The sequence below is a fragment of the Dermacentor silvarum genome, chromosome 6, assembly GCF_013339745.2.
Source record: "Dermacentor silvarum isolate Dsil-2018 chromosome 6, BIME_Dsil_1.4, whole genome shotgun sequence".
In the NCBI taxonomy this organism is placed as follows: Eukaryota; Metazoa; Arthropoda; class Arachnida; order Ixodida; family Ixodidae; genus Dermacentor; species Dermacentor silvarum.
In genome coordinates this window covers 9,689,918-9,716,684 of record NC_051159.1, presented here as the reverse complement: position 1 = coordinate 9,716,684, position 26,767 = coordinate 9,689,918, and the positions used below count along the sequence as shown (strand labels likewise).

General features: G+C 47.2%; 1 protein-coding gene across 1 annotated transcript in view; it reads right to left on the bottom strand.

The window, feature by feature from the left end:
- LOC125946141 (uncharacterized) overlaps nucleotides 1-25,988 on the bottom strand; it is a 29,405-nt gene extending 3,417 nt beyond the window's left edge. The window contains exons 1-3 of the mRNA XM_049668637.1: nucleotides 25,848-25,988; nucleotides 22,113-22,521; nucleotides 1,565-1,942 (exon numbers count right to left, since the gene is read on the bottom strand). Of these exons, the coding sequence (XP_049524594.1) occupies nucleotides 1,565-1,942; nucleotides 22,113-22,511 (777 nt within the window). The 5' untranslated portion in view covers nucleotides 22,512-22,521; nucleotides 25,848-25,988. The remainder of the gene's footprint in view (nucleotides 1-1,564; nucleotides 1,943-22,112; nucleotides 22,522-25,847) is intronic.
- Between the last annotated feature and the right edge of the window lie 779 nt (nucleotides 25,989-26,767).

Genomic DNA, 26,767 nt, shown 5'->3' with positions numbered 1-26,767 from the left:
CGACAGAACTCCGGTTCTACTGAATAAATTGAAACGTAGCAACCCTTTTATTTGTGAACAGCTACACTTCCTGGTATTGAAGGTGCTCCTGCGACCGCCGGTTTTCTCAGCCTCGGGACGGCTCTAATGCAGTAAGGTAACCAACGAAGTCGAGGCTGTCCCGCTACAGAGATAGAGTGACATACTGCGACATCACGAGACATTACACAATTCAACGTACCACCTTCACACGATCCCATGATTCCTTTGCACGAACGAAGGCTAGGGCTCTCGGCCGGGCACAAACCAACGCTTTCTATAGCCTCCATTTCCTATTGTCCTATACCCCACATGCAACCCAGACTCCAGCCCTGGCTGTGGTGGCTCCCCGACCCGACGAAATATCACGTCATGGCGGAGTGCCCCGCACTCACTCTTCCAATCCGTACCCAAGTTTCATGCGCAGAATTTGCAGCAATGGTGCTACGGAACCGCCCCCTCAAGGCCTGGAGTTCTTTCGAACTCAGGAAAGCTTTTCCACCGGGCAATGGACGTCGCAAGCGCTATCACAGGGGCCCTGGACTGCGGACTCCGCCCCCTTTTCCCCCATTCACCCTAACCACTATCTGATGTTTGTCAAAGGCGTCACCATGGTGCCACAACAAATTATCTTTGCTCCCACTGTCATTGTTAAAGTTTCAGTTTTATGACAGTTGTTTTTGGCGGGCCACTTGCATTCAACCTGGGCGGCATTTCTAACTTTCTTTTAGCAGTCCCGTAACATTCTTTCCGTGTAGACTTTCCTACAATACAGCATCGTCATAACTGCAAACAAATGCGCAGCAGTATCAGGTGACAGGCCATTTTCATGATATTTCATGCAAAATTTACTTAGGAATAAAGCTTCTATTCCTTTCGTAGTATGCGCGTTGGTCTTTCTTGGTAGATGCAGCATGAATTTAGGAGACGCACGTAGCTTTCTGATGAAGACTCAGATATAGCCACTTTTGGATATCTTACAATGTAACTGCCGAGCATCGCCTGTAGGAGCAATAAAAATGCGCTTCGAAATTTTTGAATAAGAGGGATGGCAGCTGCATGTGCACTTAACTTTAAGAACGGGCTTAACGTTCCGTGTTTACTCTCTTCCGAACTCAGGCTCATTCATGTGAAACTTTCCCCAAAGGAAATCCTTCAGACTCCGTGTCTGGCCTAATTTACCGTGGAAACACAAAGTTTCCAATGATTCTCAGTGGACCTCGAACAAAGATCTCTCCGATAAGAGAAAAATGACTTAAAATGCACAAAGTGTGATCGAGGAAGACTTGGAAGCCAGGGGTCAAGGTGTTTTCTATGTCATGTCACGGTTCCCATCACACTGTCTTTTGATGTGCACAACGTACCGTAAGAGTCGTTATTCATATTGCGGCTTCCAATTCCTACCAGTCATGCTGTTTGCATTCACCGTTTTGCAAACAGCTGGTCAGGCTAATAGGTAGTTAGCTGTGAGTTTACGCGTTGTCTCGTCTCTGTCATCTTCCTAACTAACGCAGCAATTGAATTAGTGGATTAATAGATTTTATACCTTTGGTGTAGCTGGAGCTTCGGGTTGTGCAGCCATGCGCGCAGACAATGCGTCCATTCGAGCAGTTATCTGTCGGAGCTGGCGGTTCACGTAAAACAGCTGCTGCAGCGTGTACGCCATCTGTTGGCGCAGTGTGTCGAGCGTGCCTTCCATCCTGGTGATGCAGCAACGCATCTCGCGGACACACTCACGGTCACCCTGTGTATCGGCGCCCAAGTTCAAGCCGCAGTCACCCCTGCAACGTGCCATCCGCCTGGAGCAGCTCTCGCGCCGGTGCGTGGACAACTCGGATGCCAGCATCGGGGCAGCGCAGTCCGGGCACTGTGCTCTGCGGAACTCGCAAGTCTCCAGGTGACAGCTGAGTGACTCCATAGCCACCTGCAGAGGTCGCAGTGGTTTCGTTTTCTACCTTAAGTTAAACTATAAATGTATTTTGTAAATCTTGTGCCAAATTCACTGTGTCGACTGGGTAGGTTCTTGTTGCGAACATCGATGGCCAGTCATGCAATCTATTACGTTTTAAACACATGTATAACCAAAGACAGTAGTGCTACCATTGCCCACAGTTTAGGCTGCCTCTGCCCACTCTACTTTGAATGGGTTAGTGATGAGTTAGTGATTTCAGTGGTGAAATATTTAGTTGTCCTTGCACGCCCTGTCATTGGGGTTACTTTACACATGCCGCTCCATTAGACTCATTTGGATAACATACATATACATATTAGTTTGTGTACCTGTCAGGATCAATACACCAAATGTGATTATTGCCTACGTTTCTTCAAACCACGCACCACCACCTGAGAATAGACGTCTACATCAACTGTGTATTTTTACGCGTGCATTACTGCGCACATAAGTAGGAATGCAGACATCTGTTCAACGAGAACGCCCTGGGCGTCGCCATAATCCTTCCTGGGTTGTGGCAGTGTACTTTTCTAAAAATGCTCACGCACCGTCAGCAGCATAGAAAGCCAAAGCGCCCGGCCGCCGTGGCCTATTAACAGTAACCAGTTTACCTTGATTGAAGCGTGCGAGCCATGCGCGGCCGGCGCTCCCTGCTCCCACAGTTCCTTGTGCCTAGAGTGTAGTAGACAATCGTGTTCTAGTACACTCTACTTGTGCCCAACCACGAGCGGTTGCCGCTGACGGTGCCCGCATCTCTGGAACGGTCCTCCACGCAAAATCATTGCCGAAGCCGCCGTGTGTGCCGGTGCACTCCCGCACCACAGTCTAGGAACGCTGGGCAATTTTTACGGTAGCTTTGTGAGGCTACATGGAGGAATTCAAATCGTTAAAAGAATGTCGCAGGGATTGTTAACTTTAGCGTAGTTGTCACGGCAGATGATGGGACTCCCGAGGAGCGCTACCATTTTAATTCACCCTAGCCATTAGATCTCGCGAAGTCACCGTGCTTGGCGGCTTTATTGAAATATCCTTCTATCGTTCGTTTGGGAAAACAAAGTTTGAGATTGATTAATTGACGGTATTCTTCTGACGAATGATTTCGCTAGATTTAGTCTATATCTGCCCACTTGACAAAACATGTGCTCTATATTTCACTGCAATTTTCATGTACTGTGTACGTTAGGCATAACGTATTATCGACCAAAAGGTTTACGGACCAAGGGATCTAACAAAAAGCTGAATATCTCCGCATCCTCGAAACGCAGCCAAGTATTCCCATTTCCAGCCTCTACTGGTATATGCGAACAACATGGTGATGTATGGTTTTACTGGCTACTGTTAAAAACTGCACGGATATTTAGTGTTTTTTGAGATCCCGTGGTTCGTGAGCTTCTTTGGTCGATAGTACATTTGAAGTATTGCTGTGTGCAATAATATATGCAACATTATTGTACCCATGTTTTTTTTGTCTTCTTTTCTGCACTGCCCTGAGTCTCCAGGTGGAGATCTTTGTAAAAAAAAAACTATCGTTTTAGCCCTTTAGTCAAGGGAAAAATAGTTTTGATCGATTGATTTATATGTCAAGGTACTACACTAAGGCCCACCAAAAGCTGCTTCAGTAACTGTTTCATAGCACGCCTTCTCTAATCCCCTTCAGAAACTACGAGAAACAGTTACTGCACGTGTACAGGTTGCACATTTAAGCCGCAGCGGTCAATAGTCCATTATGAGTAATTATACGGAGTTAAACAGTGAATTAGTATGTAACAAAAACTAATTTCTTCAATTGTTAGTGAACGCAAGTAATTACAAACGAGAGGAGTCGCTAGTAATGACAAGTCAGACATCAGCGAGCTCTTGTCAGTCAGACAAGAGCTCGCTGTGCAATAGGTTATATAAAAATGCAGGGCGGTATCAGAAAAGAAAAGTGGTTAGAGATTGTGGAGCAGTTAAATAGAGAACACATAGGTGCGTACGCGTTTACAGAAACGCACCTTAGAGACTTGGAAGAGCCACCAATGATTGAGAATTACGTTTGGGAAGGGTGCAACCGAACCAAATTGGAAAGAAATGGAGGGGGAGTTGGAATGCTCATATATCAGGGGGCCAAGTGGGAAAGAGTATATTCAAAGTGTGAAGAGCACCTTTGGCTATCAGGCACAGTCAGTGGAAAGAAAACTTGGCTGGGAGTGACGTATTTATGGACAGGGAAAAATTGCAAAGAAGAATCAAGAGTTAGTGAAATGCCTAAGTGCGGATATTAAGAGTTTCGGAATGGAGGGCGAAATTATCCTGTTGGGTGACATGAATGCCCACATACAGGATCTAGATGGTTATACCGACAACAACGGGAGGTTAATGCTAGATCTCTGTGAGCAACAAGCCCTCGTTATCGTGAACATGGGGCAAAAATGTGATGGCCAGATCACATGCGAAGGCGGAAATAGACAATCAGCCATCGATTACTGTCTCATGACAGAAGGAATTTATGATAAGTTGAAAGAAATGGTCATAGACGAGGAAGGGGATAGCAGCATATGGAGTGACCTTAAACGCATCATTTTGAAAGTGGGGTATGTAGTTGGGAAAGAGAGCAAGGAACGAAGAATGACCTGTCCAAATTTTAACGATGAACAAATAGCAAATATAGCCACAAGAGTCGAGAAAGAACTTGACAAATCTCCAAGCAAGGAATGGGATTATGGTGAGCTTGTAAGTGTAATGACGAAAGAAATGAGGAAAGAGAAGCAACATACTTGTTGGAAAGGAAAAAGGAAGCCGAAAAGCCGGTGGAACAGGGACATACGGGAGGTGATCGACGAACGAAAGAAAGCATCACGAGAACACAGGCAGGCAAAAAACTCACAGTTGCCGCAGGATGAAATAGACAGAAAATGGGAAATATACCTCGGCAAAGAACCGTGGTTCAAATATTAGTTCAATCAAAGATTAAAGGTGAAAGTGAACGTTGGTTGTCAGAAATACGTGCGAAAAAAAAAGGCCGCACCTAGAATATTTTGGAACCACATTAACGTATTAAGCAGCAAGTTGGGAACAGTACCGCAACATATCTTTGACGAAGATGGACATTAACTGGAAGGGGACGCGGCATTAAAGTATGCTCGGAAAATAACAGCCGAATCATTTAAGGGCAATGGCGAGGCGGTTTCTGAGAAAACAAATAGAATGAATGAAAACCAGACGGAAAAGGAGTTGGTGCTGAGTAATTTCAACTGGAAGAAAGTTGAAGACAAAACTCCTAAGCGCACAGCCACAGGTTTAGACGAGGTTCCCGTTAGACTGATTAATGAGCTAGGACAGAAAAGTAAGGAAGCTCTGTTGAAAGCAGATGATGATGATGATGATATTTGGTGTTTTGTGGCGCAAGGGCCAAGTGTGGCCAAAGAGCGCCAAGACAATGAATGGTATGTTTGCCATGATCAGTGAGTTCCGATGACAGGATGCAATGTGGCTGTAAAGGGGCCTAAGAACAAATCGCGGTATAGAAGCGTAAAACATATATCGAATAGAATTATGGCAGTGACGTGTGGAATGATCTATGGGTAGTGAACGGATGAGAAAAGGTCATGGTGCTTAGAGTATTAAGAATATAAAAGCAGCACGACGCCTACCGGAAGCCTTTGTAGACAAAGACCAGGAGGCACGTGCTTTCTTTAAAAAAAAATACCGCAGCAGCGGCCTCTCCAGAGAGGCCGTGCTACAAGTCACCTGCATATAAAACACGAAAGTTAGGTATATCCTTTAAAAACGCGATAACGGATTGGTATTTAAAAAGAGGTTCATTGCCCAAAAACATACATGGATGTAATGGTAGGTTCTGCCTTAATGATAATGAAAAATGTATTTTCCTCTGAGGCTCCAGTTCAGGGCATTGCAGGAGGACGTGAAGTACACTGAGTGGCTCGCCACATTCGTCACAGACAGGCGGAGCGCCACCGGACAATAAGTATGCGTGTGTACTGTATGTGTGTCCTATCCTGAGTCTGCAAAGTGTAACCTGTGTGTAGCGTGTTTTCGATTCTGACGGCCAATGAGCGAGATGAGGCTTGATAGTATGTAGTTTGTTGTTCGTTTCTCTGTCCCACAGACGTTGCCAGTAGGCTCTGACCTTTTTCTTGATAAGTGGCTTTAGGTCCATTACAGGGACGGCTGTGGGCGAAGTGGCAGCGTCTGTATGAGCAGATGTGGCTAGCTTGTCGGCCAACTCATTCCCTTCGATCTCGCGGTGCCCTGGCACCCAGCACAGCACAATTTGTTGCCCAGATGCATACGCGATGCAAAGTATGGAATAAAGAGCTATAATGACGGGGTTTCTGTGCCTACTGAGAGTTTTTAAACATTTCAACACGCTCAAGGAGTCAGTGTAAATGACAGCCCTGCGTATGTCTAGCTGTTTGATCTGTTTAACCGCCGCCAGGATGGCGTAGGCCTCCGCTGTAAAGATGGTTGTGTTTGGGTGTAGAACTCCGGCAGCCCAAAAGGATGGACCGACCGCCGCGTAAGACACGCCAGTGTGCGACTTTGAGGCGTCAGTAAAAAATTCCGGACAAGAGTATTTGTGCTGCAATTCGAGGAAGTGCATACGGATATGTGCGACCGGCGCATTCTTTGTAACATCAACGAAGGACAGATCACAGTCAATCAGCTGCCACTGCCATGGCGGCAGCTGTACAGGAGAGTACATGACATCGTGTTCGTGGAGCGACACATCCATCTCTTCGGCAAGACTTCTTACTCGCAGTGCGTAGGGCTTTCTTTCGCTAGGGCGGTTCTGAAAGGTTTGGGCACTGGACAGGTCATTTATAGTTGTGTAGGTAGGGTGAGTTTTGCTTGAGTTTACTTTCAGGAAATACATAAAGGACAAGTACGTTCTCTGCAGATGGAGTGACCATTCATTTGATTCTGCATATAGGCTTTCTACGGGGCTTGTTCTGAATGCACCCGTAGAGAGGCGGATGCCGAGATGGTGGACAGGGTCCAGCATCTTCAAGGAGCTCGGAGTCGCGGAGTGGTATATAATGGAACCGTAGTCTATACGTGATCGAATCAGGCTCTTATAGAGATTCAGTAGACATTTTGTGTCACTACCCCACGTAGTGCGAGACAACACTTTCAAGATGCTCATTGTCTTCATGCACTTGTTTCTTAGATACTTTAGATGTGGGATAAATGTTAACTTCGCGTCCAGAATTATGCCTAGAAATTTGTGTTCAGTTTTTACAGGTAGACCCTCACCTTGCATCTCGATGTTGGGATCAGGGTGCAGACCTCTCTTTCTGGAGAAGAGGACGCATGTGGACTTTTGTGGGTTAAGCCTAAATCCATTCTCGTCTGCCCACTTACATAGTTTGTTCAAACCAAGCTGAACCTGCCGCTCACAGATTGCAAGGTTACATGAGGTGAACCCTATCTGCACATCGTCGACATATACTGAATAAAATATGTTGCGTGGGATGTACAGACGCAGAGAGTTCATTTTTATGATAAAAAGGGTGCAACTGAGCACACCACCCTGTGGTACTCCAGTTTCCTGAACATATGGTACTGATAAGGCATTACCCACACGGACACGGAATCTGCGGTTGGACAGGTAACTTTCAATGATATTCAGCATATTTCCACGTATTCCAAAGTGTGCGAGGTCTCGTAGTATTCCGAACCGCCACGTGGTGTCGTATGCCTTTTCCATATCGAGGAAAACAGACAGGAAGAATTGCTTGTGGACAAAGGCTTCACGAATCTGAGCCTCTATGCGTATCAGATGGTCAGTGGTGGATCGGCCATCGCGAAACCCACACTGGTATGGGTCAAGCAGCTTGCTTGATTCTAGGAAATGTATTAGACGCCGGTTTATCATCTTCTCGAAGACTTTGCAGATGCAGCTTGTTAGAGCTATGGGCCGATAGCTGGATACGGACGATGGATCCTTGCCCTGCTTTAGGATAGGGATCACTATGGCCTCTTTCCAGGCAGAGGGGATCTCGCCGGAGGTCCAAATAAAGTTATACAGACAGAGAAGCGTTTTCTTCGTTTCAGAGGGCAGGTTTTTTAACATTTCGTATAGTATGCGGTCAGAGCCTGGGGCAGATTGGTTGCAACAGGTGAGTGATGCATACAGCTCTGCTAGAGAGAAAGGTAAGTTATATGGCTCGTTCCCGGTGCTCTTTCGGTCTAGGTTTTTCTTTTCTATTGCTGCTTTGTATTTTGTAAATGCTGGAGAATAATGTGATGAACTGGACACATGTTCAAAATGAGCACCCAGATGATTTGCTTGGTCCTCCAGGCTGTCTCCCTGCGTGTGTATCAGGGGAGGCGGATGTGTTTGTCGTCCTCTTACTCTATTGACCCTGTTCCAAATCTTGGCCTCATCCGTGTACGAATTGATGCTTGATAAGAATTTTTGCCAGCTGTCTCTCCTGGCTTGTCTGCGCGTTCTCCTACCTTGGGACTTAATTTGCTTGAAATTGACAAGGTTTTCAGCAGTAGGAGAATCGCGAAGCTGCCTCCATGCTTTGTTCTGCTGCCTACGCGCATTCCGGCATTGTTCATTCCACCACGGAACACGAGGTTTACTAGAAAGTCCACTTGTTTGGGGAATACACTTAGATGCTGCATCAATTATGAAGTTGGTAAAAAACTCGACGGCGTCGTCAACTCCGAGCACAGACATCTCAGCCCACGAGATCGTACTGGTAAGTGTCTGGTATTTCTCCCAGTCCGCTGCATCGACCTTCCACCGGGGAGCATGTGGTAGAGATTCGTGTTGTCTTGTTGCTCTCAGCAGTATTGGGAAATGGTCGCTCCCGTAAGGGTTTTTTATAACTTCCCATTCAAGTTCGGGTAATATGGATGGAGAAGCTATGCTGAGATCTATAGAAGAAAAAGTTTTGTTTGCAAGACAATAATATGTGGGTTCTTTTTTGTTTAGCAGACATGCACCGGATGAGAAAAGAAAGCCTTCAATTAGACGGCCTCGAGCATCGATGCGAGAGTCGCCCCACAGTCCGCTGTGTGCATTGAGATCCCCAAGAACAAGATAAGGTTCTGGCAATTCGTCTATTAGGGACTGGAATTCATGTTTGTGTAAGTGGTAATGTGGAGGTATGTAAAGCGAGCAAATGGTGACGAGTTTGTTTAAGAGAACAAGTCGAACTGCCACTGCTTCGAGGGGCGTTTGCAGCGGTAAACGTTGACACGCTATGCTTTTCTGAATTATAATGGCAACACCGCCTGAAGATGCAAGAGCATCATCGCGGTCTTTACGAAACGTAACATACTGTCGAAGAAAGTTTGCATGTTCCGATTTTAAGTGAGTTTCCTGTACACACAGCACTTTTGGATTGTGTTCGTGGAGAAGTTCTTGCACATCATCGAGGTTCCTAAGAATGCCTCGGACGTTCCACTGTATGATTTGTATATCCATACCGAAAGTAAAATTGGTGCTGTGTGTACAAAAAAGGAAGTGTTGCCTTAGATTACAGAACCTTTTCCAGGCCCTGTAACACGGGATTTGTCCTTTCTGAAGCGGTCGAGGGAGCCTCGCCGCTCCTTAGGCGCTTGATGCGCCGTCGGGATGGGTGTAGTGTCCATTGCCTCATGTGAGGCGCTGGACACACGCTCTTGCGAGCGAGAAATTTCGCGAGAAGGTCTCACCGCGAAGGACGAGACCTTTGTGCCCACCAGCCCGGAGGTCGATGGGGCTGCCTTTGGGCCTGAGCTGCGCCGGCTGTTGCCAGCGCCAGAAGAGGCCAGAGAGGGTGAGGCAGCCTTGACTGCACCCACCGTGGGAGCTGCTGGCGGTCCTGCGGGTTCGCTACTCATATCGCAGGCTGTCCCCGCGGGCTCTTGTGCTACCGGCAACCCTAGAGTAACCGGGCCTGTTTGCTGGTTGGGTGGAGTAGGCTTAGATCCTTCCACCCCAGGGGCAGGAGCCACAAGCGACAGCTCGCTGCGCGCGGGCTGGGCAGGTGGCAGTGGCCGCTGCGACGCTGCCCCCCGACGCGCCGCATCAGCATAAGGTGTGCTGTGGAAAAGTGAGCACCTCTTACGGGCTTCCTTGAAAGAAATATTTTCTTTTACTTTTAGGGTGATTATGTCCTTTTCTTTTTTCCAGTTCGGGCAGGAACGTGAGTAGGATGCGTGGTCACCACTGCAATTCACACAGTGAGGAGTGCCACTACAATTGTCAGAGGAGTGGCCCTGGACTCCACACCTTGCGCAAGTTATTTGACCACGACAGCTCTGCGAGCCATGGCCGAATCTTTGGCATTGAAAGCACCGTCTAGGGTTAGGGACATATGGTCGGACAGTTAACTTAATGTATCCTGTTTCGATTGTTTCAGGCAGAACGCTAGATCCAAATGTTAGCACAAGATGTTTGGTGGGGATTTCTTTGTTGTCCCGTCTGATGATGATACGTTTTACATTGGTGACGTTTTGATCTTTCCACCCTTCCAGGAGTTCTGCTTCCGATAATTCCAGGAGGTCTGCTTCTGATACGACTCCGCGTTAGCTATTCATTGATCGGTGTGGTGATACAGAAATGGGTATGTTGCCGAACGTCACAAGGTTGCCGAGTTTCTCGTACTGCTGTTTCTGAGGGACCTCAAGAAGAAGGTCTCCGCTAGCCATTTTGATCACTTTGTAACCTGACCCTAAAGCTTCGGTTAAAGATTTCGCAACAATGAATGGTGAAATTGATCTGGCCGGTTTTTGAGAGTTCTCACTGTGTACAACATGGTATTTTGGATAGTTATCTTTTGGTCGGTTGAAAGATAGGCAAAGTTCATCGGTGCGTCCCCTCTTTAGAGGATGACGATCAAGTATGCGGGGAAAAGCTGGTGTTCCCATAACGGTTTGTTTTATTTCGGCGGCAATGGCGGCCACCCACCACGGAGCCCAACTAGGGGACGCTGCAGCACCTAACGCGTAAGGCTGCAGGCGCCAACCGTACATTGCCACTATAACCTAATATATTATACCCAAGGGAGGGCACATACACAAGGTTAACCCAAGCCGCCTGTGAAGATTTGGAAGTAACGGAAGAGAAGAGATGATAGGAGAGCAAAAGAAAGGAGATAGGAAAGCAAAAGGTTGGAGAGGGGGACAGGAAAAGGCGACCACCGATTTCCCCCGGGTGGGTCAGTCCGGGGGTGCCGTCTATGTGAAGCAGAGGCCAAAGAGGTGTGTTGCCTCAGCCGGGGGGCCTTAAAGGTCCGAACACCCGGCATCGGCTCAACCCCCAGGATCCCCCTTTCCCCAGACACGGCTAAGCCGCGCACGGCTACACGCGGGAGGGTCCAACCCCCATGTGCTCGGGTACGTGGTGTCGCAACTCACCAAACGCCTGCTCACGCAGACGCCCCTGCGGGGTGTTGAAAGCAGTAGCAAAATGCTTACAACATAGGCGAATACCACACAGTTGGAGAGAAAGTAGGACGAAATTAATTTAAAAGGTAAGGGGGAAAAAGATAAAATTCACTCTTATCGACCGCTGACCATTACATCGGTAATATACAGGTTAGCAATGCAGACGATTAAATTGAAGCTGCAAGCATGGGCAGAGAATAAGAGCATATTGGGAGAACTTCAGAACGGTTTCAGAATCGGTAGGCGGCTCGATGACAACTTATTCGTCCTTACCCAGTGTATTGAAATACCCAGGAAAGAAAGAAGACCACTATATGTGATTTTTCTAGACATTACCGGAGCGTATGACAACGTAGATCGCAGCATTTTATGTAATATTCTAGAAAGGGAAGGTATAGGCAACGACTGCATACAGCTATTGAGGGAGATTTACCGAGAAAATACTGTTTGCGTTCAATGGGAAGCGATTACGAGCGAGGATAAAGTTGATATAAACAAGGGACTGAGACCGCACTGCCCTTTATCCCCGCTGCTGTTTATGATGTACGTGGTAAGGTAAGGATGGAAAGAGCGTTAGAAGGAATCAATATCGGGTTTAACCTCTCATACAAACAAGCCGGCACAACAGTTGAGCAGCAGCTTCCAGGTTTATGTTCTGCGGAGGACATTGTTTTGCTTGCTAACAAGCAAAGTGATATTCAACATCTGGCTGATATCTGTGGAGAAGAATGTGACAAGTTAGGATTAAAATTTAGCGTTAAAAAATCTGGTTTTATGGTATTCAATGAAAACAGTGAACAGACAGTGTTGATTCAGGGCCAGGAAATACCTCGGGTAAAAGAATACAAATACTTTGGTATATGGATAAACAAAGGGGATAGATATCTGGAGACACTGGAGAAAACAACAACAGCAAAAGGGGAGAGAAATGCGGCCGTAATGAAACACAGGGCGCTATGGGGATACAATAGGTACGAGGTGCTCCGGGGTATGTGGTGTGGTGTGATGGTTCCAGGGCTTACATTTGGAAATGCGGCTGTTTGCTTGAAGTGAGGAGTACAAACAGGACTCCATGGCAACCAAAGGTCAGTGGGACGCCTCGCGTTGGGCGCCTACGGGAAGACTATAATGAAGCTGTGCAGGGTGATATGGGCTGGGCAAATTTTGAAGCAAGGGAGGCTCAGAGTAAGATTGATTTTGAAGAACGACTGAGGAAAATGGAAGAACGTAGATGGGAAGCAAGAGTACTCAGGTATCTGTACAGGCAAAACATTGACTCACAGTGGAGGAAAAGAACTAGGAAGCTTACTAGCAAATATGCGACCGTAAGGCCAGCAACATGCAACAAAGAACGTCAAACGCAAAGTGAGAGAGGCTGAGAGAAGGTTATGGGTGGCGGCAAGGGAAAAGAAACCTGCTATGACTAACTACCTCAAAGGAAAAAGGGAAATCAAGAAAGAAACAATTTATGATAACTCAAAGGGAAGCTCCTTACTTTTCGAAGCGAGATCAGGATGCCTTAGAACGCGCAGTTAAAAAACAAAGTACACCAAGGACGGAGCCGCATGTGCTTGCTGCGGTAAAGCTAGAGAAACGGTGGAACATGTTTTATTGGAATGTGAAGAAATCTACCCAGCGGCAAGTGTAGGCTCCTCTGGCCTCCTTGAAGTCCTTGGGTTCAGGGATAGCACGTGTAAAGTAAACATGTCAGCTGTAAAGATTAGTAAGAGGTGATTGGAGGTTTGGTGGCAGAAAAGTAGGGAGACCACAAACAACGGAGACGTACAGAAACTGTGTCCCCATTAATGGTTCAAAAAGGTTGATGCCTGGAATTCTTCGAATTTGTGTGTTTCACGAAAATAAAGGTTGGACATTAGGCAAAATATTAACAAAGCTTCATGGCGCAACCCACCACCCCGTTTCAAAGGGGATGCTCATAGAATCCCATCCATCCATCCATCCATCCGTCCGTCCGTCCGTCCGTCCGTCCGTCCGTCCGTATATCCATCCATGTACCATATTTTACTTAATAAATAGAGCTGACTGGCTGGCTCAAAGCACATACGCAAGACAATCATTTCCTGCAGGTATTATGAGAAACAGAGAGACTTGGTCCTAACAAATGGTGATGGTGCTCAGTAGAATAAATTTTCTGTTCCCGTTCCGGGTTTGCATTTCGAAGGATGTTCCGCGTAAGTGCCCACAGGGGGTGAGTGACGCTGGCTAACACTCCAAGATCGAGGTTCGTACATTCAAAATGAGTCGACGCACCTGTAAAAGTGGTGGGTACGACTACCGCAGGTACTGAGTTCTCTTTTCTGCAGCTTTCATTTTCCTTATCCCTATTTCTACCTATAGAATACAAAAGCAGTGAATTTCCGCTATGCTTTCCTTGACTCATGCAGTTGTTACTAACAAAATGTCGAGTGTGATCGGTAACCTTGGTCCTTCGCCCTCCCTTTATGCACAGAGACAATATATATATATATATATATATATATATATATATATATACATATTGCGAGACAGTGGTTATACCTGCACGGTTTATTTTGCACGCCGCGCGGTGAAGCGAATGAAGCGGTCCATGATGGTGAATATATACGTACCGATGAAGACGAAGGGGTAATATAATGCTCACACAATTTCCCCCGCGCGTGGAAGCGGCCAACCTGGCCGCTGGTTATGGTGGCGAACGCCGTATGAAAGGCGTTAAACGTGAAAAATGCACAATCGCTGTGGCACGGCAGCGGCCGTCCAAAGGTGTAGCAACGGGAGTGCCACGATAGGTAACTGGCGAAGTCAGTCCCCGAACAGTGTAGGGTCCGATAAAACGGGACGGAAATTTCTCGCATAAGCCAGGAGCGCGAACTGGGGCCCACAGAAACACTTCGTCGCCAGGGTGGAAGGAAACGACACGGTGGGATGCGTCATAGCGAGTTTTGCGGTATTGTTGACTGGCATCGGTGTTGAGGCAGGCGCGTTGACGACACCAGGCAATACCCGAAACGAACTGCTCACACAATGATGTGGACGAGGGCACGGGGACACCAAAGAAAGAAACGTCGAGGATAGTGATCGGTCGACGACCATCCACACGGAAAACGGGCGAGTACCCCATAGTGCGTTGGACGGCCGTGTAGTATGCGAAAGTGACGAACGGGAGAATAGCATCCCAATGGGTATGGTCAGGGTTGATGTACATTGATATCATGTCGGACAGCGTGAGATGGAAGCGCTCTGTGAGGCCATTAGTTTGATGGTGGTAGCTGGAAGTCGTTTGATGGATGGTGTTGGACGCACGGAGAACATCGTCGAGAAGTTTAGACAGAAAGGTCTTGCCGCGGTCACTCAAAAGTACACGCGGGGCTCCGTGCCGTAAAAAGTTGGCTTCCAATAAAAAGGCTGCAACATCCGCTGCGGAACCTGAAGGTAGTGCTGCTGTTTCAGCGTACCGTGTCAAGTGGTCTACAGCTGTGACAACCCAGCGTTTACCGCCAGCCGATAAGGGTAGCGGTCCATACAGGTCGAAACCAACGACTGCGAAAGGAGCTTCAGGACACGGTACTGGTTGGAGCAGTCCATCCGGAGGTGAGGTCCGTCGTTTGCGGTGTTGGCAGAGCGAACAGGAAGCCGCGTATCTCACTACGCTTGTTGCAAGTCCAGGCAAAGAGAAGCGGCTGCGCATTCGCTCATAGGTTTTATGGAAACCAAAGTGACCGGCAATGGGATCGTCGTGAAAGGTCTCCAGTATCTGAGCCCAAAGTGATCGGGTAACGACAGGAACCCAACGGTGTCGTTCCGGATGAAACACCTACCAGTATAACATCGAATTTTCGATCTTGAAGTTCAACTGCCGACAGAGCCGAGCGTTAGGTGTGCGAGATGATCCACGAATGCGTTCCATAACTGAGCGGCAGTAGGAGTCACTACGTTGGCAAGATGCAAACGTATGAGAATGGCTGGATGGGAGCCGGTCGAGAGCTGCAAGCGAAGGAAATGCAGAAGACACGTCCTGCGGTTTGCTCATGGAAGGTGGTAAGCAGGCAGCGTTTGAAGACGGTAGTAGGGGACAACGAGAGAGAGAACTTCGGCATCCTGGTGTTTCTTTCCAGACTTGTAGGTGACCTCGCAGTCGTATTCTTGTAAATGAAGTATCCAACGGCCGAGCCGTCCCGTTAAATTCTTTAGCGTCGCCAACCAGCACAAGACGTGGTGATCAGTAACGACCCCGTAAAGTGGTGGATGTGCAGGTAAGGCCGAAATTTTTTGATTGACCAAGCAACGGCGAGACACTCTTGCTCGGTAATCGTATAATATTTCTCTGAAGGTGTTAGCGTGCGACTTGCGTATGCGACCACACGTTCTTCGTAATCTTGCTGACGTTGCAGAAGAACAGCGCCGATACTGCGGCTGCTGGCATTAGTATGTGGAAGAGTGGGTGCGGTGTTGTAGAAATGACAAAGCACAGGTTCGGTCATGAGGGCACGCTTGAGGGCGTCAAAAGCAGTTTGGCATTCGTCCGACCATACATAGGGAGCTCCAGAAGGAAGTAGTTGATGGAGCGGCGCCGCAATGGTGGCAAAGTTACGTATGAAGCGCCGGAAATACGAGGCTAGGCCAAGGAAGCTACGCAAGTCTTTGGCGCGTTGAGGCCTGGGGAAGCGCAGGACAGCGGTAATCTTATCGGGGTCAGGTCGAATGCCCTCCTTGCTGACAAGGTGTCCGAGTACTTTAATGGTTTTGCTGGCGAAGTGGCACTTTTTTGTATTCAGCTGAAGGCCAGCAGCTGAGAGGCATGCCAGGACTTCGTCGAGGCGCTGCAAGTGCTGATGGAAGGTCGATGAAAATATGAAGATGTCGCCATGGTGCAAGTCTTCCACTTTAAGCCGCGCAGTACAGTGTCAATCATCCGCTCAAATGTGGCGGGAGCATTACACAGGCCGAAATGCATTACGTTAAATTCGTAAAGTCCATCGGGTGTGGCAAAGGTAGTTTTTTCCTTGCCTGCTTCGTGCATGGGGATCTGCCAGTATCCGGAGCGTAGATCAAGGCTGGAGAAATACTCTCTGCGGGTTATTTTGTTCAATGCACCGTAGTCTACGCAAAATCATATTGAGCCGTCTTTCTTACGCACCAAAACGACTGGTTACGACAAGGGCTTGAGGAAGGGCGGATGATGATTCGTTTCAGCATGTCGGCAACGTAGGTATCGATGATCTGGCGTTCGGCGGAAGAAACGCGATATGGCCACCGGCGCACGATGGAAGTTCCATCTGTGTGTATGCGGTGAGCCGTCGCAGAAGAGGAGAGTGCACGTCGAAGGAGCCTTTATGCTTCGATAACAACGCTAGTATCTCCTCCTTCTGCTGTGGCGTTACATCGGTGCTGATTGTACTTGTGAGAACAGAAGCAGGAACCGCATCTATAGCTGTGGGTGCTTGTGAAACAGCAGTAGTCGAGGTAAGCACAGAGACAGGCTGAGTGTCCAAGATGCAAAAGACAACAGCGCCTTTAGGAAGCAGTATTGGCTCAGTGGTTGTGTTGAGTACAGCCAAAGTGGCCGTGCCGTTGGTGAAGCGAACAAGGCTGGGTGCCAGAGCAATCCCTTTGCATAGGCAACAGGCTGACGGTACAACTAAAACGTCAACATCGGTGATGTCAGATTTAACTACAAGAAGTTGTTCGCGGCCAGGAGACACCATACAATAGCCAGCAGTTCGTAAGCGAAGGCGTGGTTCAGGCACGTCGTCGGAATTGTCGGTCTCAGTCAAATTAATGAGGCGTTGACGGGACGAGATGAAAGCAGACGCCGAAGAGAGGAAGTCCTACCCTAGTATAAGCATGTGAGCGCACGAAGTCAACACTGCGAACTATTTATGGGGGCATATCCCGTCAATCGAAACTCGAACGGTGCATTGTGCCGATGGCCGAATCACAACATTATTTGCACCACGTAGATGAGCTCTATTGTAAGGTGTGGTAACTTTGCGTAGACGAGAGCACAAGTCAGCGTGAATAATAGAAATAGCTGCTCCCGTATCAATCGATGATGGAACTGTTACACCTCCTACACACACTAATAAAGTATTGGCCGGGCATGCTGGAGGAATTGGAGTCTGTGCGATCTATGCAGCATTCCCTCCAAAAACTGCACCATCTAGTTTTCCGATTGGTAGTCAGGAGTGCGGGTGGCCGGTATATGGAATTAAGAACTACTGATAAGTGAATTGACATTGAATAAACACAAACACGTGTTTCAACACTCCTTGTGCAAATACAGAAAGCTTCGCTGCATGAATATTTCAACTGGACACGTTGGATCTGCTGCATTTTTATCCACTTCCAGTTCCGCTTATTCATCATTTTTATTTCAATTAAGAACTACTAATAATTTCTCCTATGCTGTTCTTCGTGGCATTGTTTGTTGGCTTCTGATGTTCTGACTAATACAAATTCGTCACCTCGGTTTCCTGTCTTCTCGTTCATTACATTGCGAGGGTCTCGAATTCAGCAGCTTTGCGGCCTTCAGGTAGCGTGCCTGGGTTTATTGATCAGTTAGTTGACTTCACCCGAAAAGTTCCCGTAATACGGGACTATTGTGGTTGACAGGACGTTCTACATTTACTGCCATGGCCACGAGTGGTGGCGATGGCTAACATTCCCCATGTTAGCTCTAGTATAGAGACATAAATACGGTCTCTTTCTGTATCCGCTTATTTGTACCGGTAATGATAACTTTACGCCACACATCTTTACCTATGTGCCAACTCGTGCCAAGCGTTAAAAAATTTTCATATGGACTTCGAGAAGGCAACCAACTTTGATTTCTTACCTGTCTTCTTGCTAAATCATAGAATACTTACTATGAGCTTAGGTAATTATTTAAGAGTAATTCAATAACCAATATTCAAAGTATTGCTTTAAACGCAAAATATTCAATGGAGAAGTGATAGAACCTGTTGAAAAATATCAATATTGTTTCCTTCCGAGGAGATAGCTGTTGTGGTTTCAATTTTTTCCGGGTTAGTACGAAAGTGCGCAAAACGTGAAAAAGTACCACGTAACTAGACGCTTACGCACAGCAACACCAGTGCATTAAAACTTGCTCCAAACGATCGATGCTGCACGCAGACCAAAGGAATGAACTGGCCTTAAGTAACGGAGATTGGTTGAATACTATGGTATTGGTTTCAACTTTAACCTAATTTTCGTGTCTGTTGAAGCAATAGAATAAATAAAGATATGCGATAAATAACGCGTGGCCTTTCTTGGAGCTCTTTCAGCTCTTTCAGCGTTATTCCTATTGACCAACAAAAATTATGATAAGACATTAAAAGAATGCAAAAGAGAAGTCTGTATTGACCAACAGTGTAAGGGGCAACAATATTTCGCGGCATATGGCAATGTATCCGAGACGAGAAGTGCGACCATCACCTATACTTTTTTTTCTTGCGGCCTATTTATGCCTTCGGTCGGCGTGCGGCATCGATTATTTATTGGTAGTATGTTTAAGGGCACTAATGTGATTGCGCGCAAGTGTATAATTATTTGGTGCTTTTTTCAAATCTCGAGCTAGTTCTTTGCAGATTGAAAAAAGAAATTCAACTCCAGCAGCTATATGATCACGGCAACAAATTATTTGAATATTTGTCCATGGTCTCTACAACTTCTCCATTGTACATTTTACCGTTTTTAGTTATAAGGTATTCACTTTTTAATACCTTAAAAAGTGAATAACTATTTCTTGTGAAATAATCACGTAAGGTCATAGCAAGAGCAAGCCCAAGAATGCTGAGTTGGTTTCAAACTTAAATTTTTTTAGCCTTGCCGCTAGTAAGCTGAAACTGCTTGTATATATAAAGGGTGTCCCAGCTATCATGCACCAAGATTTAAAAATATTAAAATGGCACGTAGCTGAACAGAACCAAGATAATGTTGTTTGCCATTGCTTGGTGATACTCAGGTTAAGTTTTGCATTCTGCGTAATTACATAATTAGTCCTAATTATTTAATCAGCTTCTGAAATATTATAACTACATTAAAAGTGTCAGTGATAAAATTGTAGAGCCACATGTTAAACTGCCGATGCGGCTTTCTGTTGCTCAATACGGTCTACATGAAGGTCTTTTTAGGAGCGCGAAAAAAAAAAAAAAAAAACGCGAATGCACGCAAAGTGCCCCAAGCGGTCAGTCGCGCGGCAATTTTGCTTGTATTCGCTAGCTTCTTTCACGCTCAGGCAAACACGTTTATGTGGCACGCATTGAGCAACAGAAAGTTGTATCGGGCGTTTTAGGGGCGAAGCTCCTTAGGGCGTGGGTCTGTCCTTCCTCCGATGTAGTATGTAGCCACCTGTAGTTTTATGAAGTGTTCACTAGATGCGTAAGTGTCGATCTTTCTATATATAATAGAGCACTGCACAGGCTCGGGCTTACCCGAAAGCCCGGGCCCGGCCCGGCCCGTGGGCCGGGCCGGGCCGGGTAGAGGAGTTTTTTCACGGGCTCGGGCCGGGCTTGGGAACGGCATGTGCTTTTTGACCCGGGCCCGGGCCGGGCTCGGGTTTTTTGACGCGGGTCCGGGCCGGGCTCGGGCTTTCTGCGAGCTATTCTCGGGCTTCTCAACTCTGAAAAACATGTATTTTTCGGTCTCGGGCCGGGTTCGGGCCGGTTTCGAGTCGGGCTCGGGCTTAAGGTAAAGGGGTGGCAGGCCGGGCCGGGCGGGTAACGTAGATTATTTCCGGGCCCGGGCCGGGCCCGGGTCTCGCCATAAAAGTTTTGATCGGGCTCGGGCGGGCCGCCCAATGTAAAAACGGGCCCGGGCCGGGCCCGGGCCGCAAAAATCGGCCCGTGCAGTGCTCTAAATAAGTGTATATAATGTCACTAGATGGCGCTAGTTTTTCGTATAGTTGATGAGAAGACCTATAATGTAGTGCGACGGGTTACCGCTAGGGGTGTTATAATAAAAGGTGCTCGCTCTTGGCGCGCTTTCTGTTTCGCTCGGAGTCGCCGGATGGAAGAGAAGGCTGCGGAGTAGAGAGCACGGGAGGCGGCGGCGGCGGCGCGCGCTCGCAGGCAGAATCCCGCGCTGAGAGCCCGCGAGGCCGCGGCTTCACGACAGGCAGCGCGGCGGCGGCGCGAAGACCCCGTAGTGCGAGAACGAGAGGCAGAAGCGGCACGGCTGCGGCGCAAAGACTCAGGCATGCAAAGACGGAACTTCCGTTCAGGAGGGCAACTGTGAACTCGTTGGTAGGATCAACGTCCTCTTGCATGGCACGGATATCCTTTGTGTTGGTCGGGGATTTCAATGTGGACATTACAGAACGAACTAACGAGTGGCTCATACAACACAGGGCAACAAAACATGGACTCACGTGTGTCTCCTTAGACTATAAGAAACCCACGACAATTAGGGGGACTTGCATAGATCTTGTCTTCTCTAACTTCCCATTGAGACCTATAGAAGAACCGTTACGTTATCCCTTCATTTCACGGACCACAAAGCCCTGGTAATGAAGGGACTCCGCAAACCAAGCATCTAAGAAGAAGCGTCTAAGAAAATAAAACGTATTGTATACATACACACACTGTTTCTCACGTGTTTACTTGATCATATACTGGTCGAGTTACTCGGAGTATTCACGGTTTACCGATGATCCCTCCGGAGCTTCGCCCCATCATCATCATTCTCTTCGTGGATATGCTGTGATTTTTTAATATTGCTCCACAATTTTGTCATTGACACTTTTAATCTATATAATTATAACAATTGAGAAGTTGATTAATTATTAAGACTAATTATGTGATTAGGCGGAATCCAAGAAAAAATTATCTGAATATCTCCAAGCGACGGCAAACAACATTACCTTGGTTCTGTCCAGCTACATAGCATTGGCATATCTTCGCGCATGATAATTGGGACACCCTGTTAAGTGCGTGCGAGCACAAGGGCTTCCAAACATATTCGCCTATGTTTACCTCCCCTATGGGCTAGTGTACAGTGAAATTATGCAGTGTTATGCTTATGTTGCCATAAGACAAGCTTTTGTATGTTGCCCAGTCTTGATGCACCCACACAGCATGTTTGCAACTTTACTATTCCTGTATCATTCTGCCTCTCCTTGTGTTTCCCTTCTCTATTTCTTGTATTAGCCATATGTGATGCGCATTGTAATGGCTTTTAACTTCTGAAGTGATGTATGCGTTCTTGTGGCATGTAATATACTCCTGTAATTTTGTGGCGTGTACATTTTGTGCGGGAAACACTAGTATGAGTTGTAGCAGAATCGGTGCGTTGCCCGGCCCGTTTGTCTTTATTTTGTGCTTGTTTACCTTTGACGAAAGAACATAAAATTCATTTTAATGCAACTACGTTACTTTTATACCCCTCTCCATACGAAATATGCTCGAAGTGGCCCTTAGCTTCGTTCTCGCTCAAAAGCAATCTCAGGAGGAGGTCGAAAGCAGCGATATTGCTGCAGTGCTACCTTCTCAAGCGCGACGTACAATTTGGCTAGCAGAGACTACCCACCAAGGATGCATGATTTGGTTTCTGTAATGCGTGTACGAAATGATTAAGAAGTATTTCAAAGATTAAACGAAATAGTTGCGCGCACAATATCTTTGTGCCCAGAACTAAAGATTTCTATTTGTCTGGTATATGCATACCTTCAGAAATCGGCAAGTTTTTCTCTTGCGTTGTAATCGCCTTCATTTGCCTTTACAAGTGAAAAATGAATGCTTCAACAGTGGCGCACCTTTGCTGTGCAGCCTGTGTCTCTGTTGGGGCAGCGCACCGTGAGACGGGCGATCATGTTTGTCACCAGGGGAACCACGGGTACCACCTGTGACATCGAAATTTCTCGGCGACAGATGGGGCAGCTGTGGGATCCAGGACTCATGTCACGGCCCAGCCAGTCCCGGATGCAGGTAGAACAGAACACGTGTCGACAGGGGCACTCGACAGGGTCTCGGTACACCCCCCGGCAAACGGTGCACACGAGCTCCTGTGGAGGACTCGGTTCGAAGTTCTCCACAGAGTAGGCGGCCGGTTCACTTGGCATCTCGGTTCCCCAGGTCGCCCCTCGGCTAGGACTCGGCGTAGCCGCCAGTTCAGGAGGATTGTCGCTGTACCCATCATATTCATATGGATACATTGCGTAGGTGCTGCGAAAATAACACAAGCCATGGAGCGCACATGTTTCGCGGTAGTGGTGGCATTGCTGTATGCTTAGGAGGGCTTGTTAAGTTTGCAGGCCAATAGACTGTGGATTCACTTATATAGAATGAACGATTGGAGTGAATCTGGCGTACTACTTCTTCTGAACGCGTCTGATCTGGCAATAGATGTTGCAACGGTCGCTTGAGCGTCTATCATCCCTGTTTTAATATCCTAGTAATCATACTTCAGACCTTGGATATGTGCATCAAACACTTGCTTCAAATTGAAGAGATTTTCCCGTCTGCATATCCGAAATTTCTACCTGAAAGCTTGAGCCACAAACAGATAAAATTCAAACATTAATTAGATTGCTTCACTTAGCATATCAAAATGCTCTTATGGTATTCTGAAAGTTTTGGTACTATGTGGCCAATGAATGTAAAACTGAAATTTTCAAAGCATGTTCTCACTGACACAGTTCTACCTACGTGGTAGTTTGTCAAGATAGGCACAAAATATAGCTATCCCGAAAAGATGGCCTTCTGCAAGCATCATGGAGAGGAATTATAAGAACTTTATAATCTGATGTGGTATCATCATATTACAATTACTAATTCGTATTTTTGTACCGTTTTACAATTAAAGAACGAAGTTTGGTTACATTGCAGAATTGAGACATTCAACTACGCATGAAAAACATAGGATGAGAACGAGCCCAATTGAACTATCGTCAAGTTCTGTGTACTCAGCCTGCGTTTTTTTTAAAGCGCTGGTTAAACATGTCCACCACTTTCCTTCGAGCAAGCTCTTGTTTGCTTCCAAGTACTTTATTGGCATGTCCAGCAGTTTGTAAACAACGCATGGGCCAACACAACAGAACGCTCCAATGAGCGCCTACCAGAATTCAGGTATTGGGCGAACAAGGGTGTCAGGGTGTGAGGAGCATCTCAATATGATGAGTTTGTCTGCTTATGGTGAACTGGTTTTCTTTTCATAGGTAGCTAACAACCCCTCCTTATTTGGGCGAGAAGAATTAGTGGGTAAAGAAAAATGTGTCTTGATGCGAAGGAAGTTGCTAGGGTTCAAAATAGGGATTATATAATTTGAAGAGGTGCGGGTGTGTGCTGTAGAATTCTTTACAGACAAGGGTGAGAATAGAGCGCCAAAAGAAGTCAGGCCTCGTAAAGCTGAGATGCGGTGCTTTCAAATCGTCATAAAGGGCTTGCAGAACCTCTGCCCGTAGTGGTGATGGTACAGCAATAAGTTAGCATGGTTGAGTGAGGTGTACTCTGCGAGTACCTCTCAGTGCAGAAAATATGAAGAAAATGGCCACTTGAAGACCCTGGGAGCAGAACTGCTCTAGAGTTTCAAATACTTAACGAAACCGGACTTGGCTTTCAAAAACAGCTGGCGGAAATTGCGAGAGCGCAAACGCACTACTGTCCGCTACAAATTCTTTCATGTGTGCCAGTTCGCGTCCCGACTGAAATGTTCGCATGCTTCGCTGAACTTTGCCACCATCACCTTCGCTTTCTCTATCAGCAGCTGAGTGATCGTATACACCGGCAAGTACCAAAACCACGATTTGGGGTAAATACACCGCGCGCTCGAGCTTTCCCTATCACACCAGCATCACATGGCATAGTTAACTGAACGAAGCATTTGTAGCTGATGAGGATGTCCCCTAGCCATAGTTCATCTCGAGGCGAGTGTTGCGACGTTCTGCATAGCAGGTGCTTCATTTCATCCGAAGCGCCTGAAAAATGGCCTGTATGTCTAGGCGGACAGTAGCAACGAAAATTTCAACAATACTTCCGCTACTGTTATAAACTGGGTAAATAGCTTTTAATTGCCAACTTTAAGGCGGACCCGCCGCGGTGGCTCAGTTAAGGCGTTGCACTGCTGAGCACGAGGTCGCGGGATCGAATCCCGGCCGCGGCGGCCGCATTTCGATGGAGGCGAAATGCAAGAACGCCCGTGTGCTTGCGTTATATGGCACGTTAAAAAGCCCCAGAAGGTCAAAATTAATCCGGAGCCCAACACTACGGCGTGCCTTATAATCAGACTCGGCACGTAAAACCCCACAAAGAAAAGAAGAAAGAACTTTAAGGCAGGTGTAATTGCAAAATTGCAACTGAGTAGTTGTGAAGTCATGTCTGCTTAGCAGAAATTGACTAGCAGCAGTTGCAAGATATTCGACCTTAAAATGTGCTACGAAATAGATTGGCGTTCCAGTTCACTCTTTTAGACGAGAAGGTGGCAATGACTTCTGACACTGCTCGACGAGTGTCCCGTTCTGATCTAGTCGATAACGTCTGAGCCGCCTCCAGAGGCACCGGCAGCAGTCACCAACGCCGCGTGCGTTCGGTGAACTACTATCCTTAATTCGTATAGCTAATTTGATATAGCAATTGATGCTTCGCCTTTCGGGCGAAACTGCGACATTCTTTGTGTTTAGTTTTGATTACTCGTCTTCCCTAGCTTATGCGCGTCTACCCATGGCCTTTCCGGTGACAGAGAATGCTTCCGCTTTAGCAGACCATTGTCAGGATTTCTACCCGCATCCGGCGAACGCCGGGCACCAGCGTGCTTAGACGAAGCAGAGCGGTCGAAAGGGAACACCACGTGCTGCCGTAGCGCGTGAGATGTTGCGTGAGGGGAGAGTACATTGCCGCGAAGCCATGTCACCTTCGCTGTCGCTCTCACAAGCCTGTATTATGCGCGCGTTCCTTGTCCAATTGCAAGCTCTCGCCAGCGTTCTGATTGCGCCTCGGTGAGGCCCAACCATAACGAGTAGAGCGTCTCAACGCGTTCGCTTGCCCGCAAGGTTTTCATAACTCCAAGAACGCTCCGCAGTGTTCAATTATACATTGGGCCACCCCAAAATCTCAAGTTGGCCCATCCACAAATATCAGTTCGGCCCACTCGCAAATTTCAATTTGGCCCACCGCTGAAGTTCAAGTTGGCCCACACCCAAACTTCGCTTGGCCCTGCCCTACTATAAGCTTCCCCATGCATTTTCTAAGGAGCCCTATGTGTTTCTATAGGTATTGCCTTTACATCTTTTTGTTGTTGCTTTAAATTGCTCATCTAGATGGTTAATACAACGAATAAATCTTTTAAATTTGGAAATTACGCATTTTTGTGCAGATACAAGGCACTACACTTTTCGCGTAACCTGGCTGGGGAGCTGGCCAAAGAATGCTTACGCATTCTTCGAAGATTCACACCAATTTGAGAGCACACTTTATTCTACGCTGAGCGCCTGCGAAGAACGTTATTGCACGAAACCTGTTACGATTGAAATAAGAAATACGATTGAGAATATTACCTGTTACGTGAACGCAGTGGCTAAACGAGGACTTTTCGAAATGTCCAAGGGTTCGGTGCTGCGATGCACGTTGTAACTCACGCCCAGTGCTTCGTGGACGAGCCCCTGGACGAACGTTTGAAGCGCGCTTGGTTATCGGTCACCTCTCACGCCCAGTGCTTCGTGGACGAACCCCTGGACGAACGTTCGAAGCGCGCTTGGTTATCGGTCACCTCTGGCAGTTCTGGCTGCTCGAGCGCCCCGTCAGCTGCACCGGTGATGATGATTTTCCTCTTTTATGGCGCGTATCCACTATGAGACTAGGCCAAGAATCGGGCGGTTGCAGATAGCTTAAGAAAATTCTCATTTGAAGAGGAGGAACTTAAAAAAATGTCAATTCCGGAAAAAACTACAATAGTGTGCAAGTGAGCATCATAGCTAACCGAATGAAAATTACCAGACAGGTAAAAGTCCCAGCCTCATTTAACCCAGTATCCCATAAAAGATGAAGACACGGCGCATGCACACCTGCCGTTTGTTCGCAAGTTCAGAACGCGAGCGCACGCGCTCCCACGCTATCTGTACGGTGGCTAGATGGGTAGGTTTGCTACGGAGGCTAGTAGCTGTGCCGTCCGCCGGGCGTGAAGAGTAGTTCAGCGCTTCTCCGCATCATTACGACAAAATTGGCGCTGCGGTCGGGGGTTTGTCGCAGGCGGTGCGCGTCGTCTGCTGCTGCGGCCGTTTTGCACTGGAACTTCGGCGCACTTAACCGCGTATTTAAACTGGAAGCTGTCTTTAAGTGACATCAGAGACAGTTACGAATTATGTCAACGCATGTCAGTTACTTGAATGGCGAAAGTATCGTATTTGAGTCGTCTGTCGTCGGCTGCCTCTTTCAAGATCGAGAGATAAAATATATAACTACGTTTACAATTCTAAAG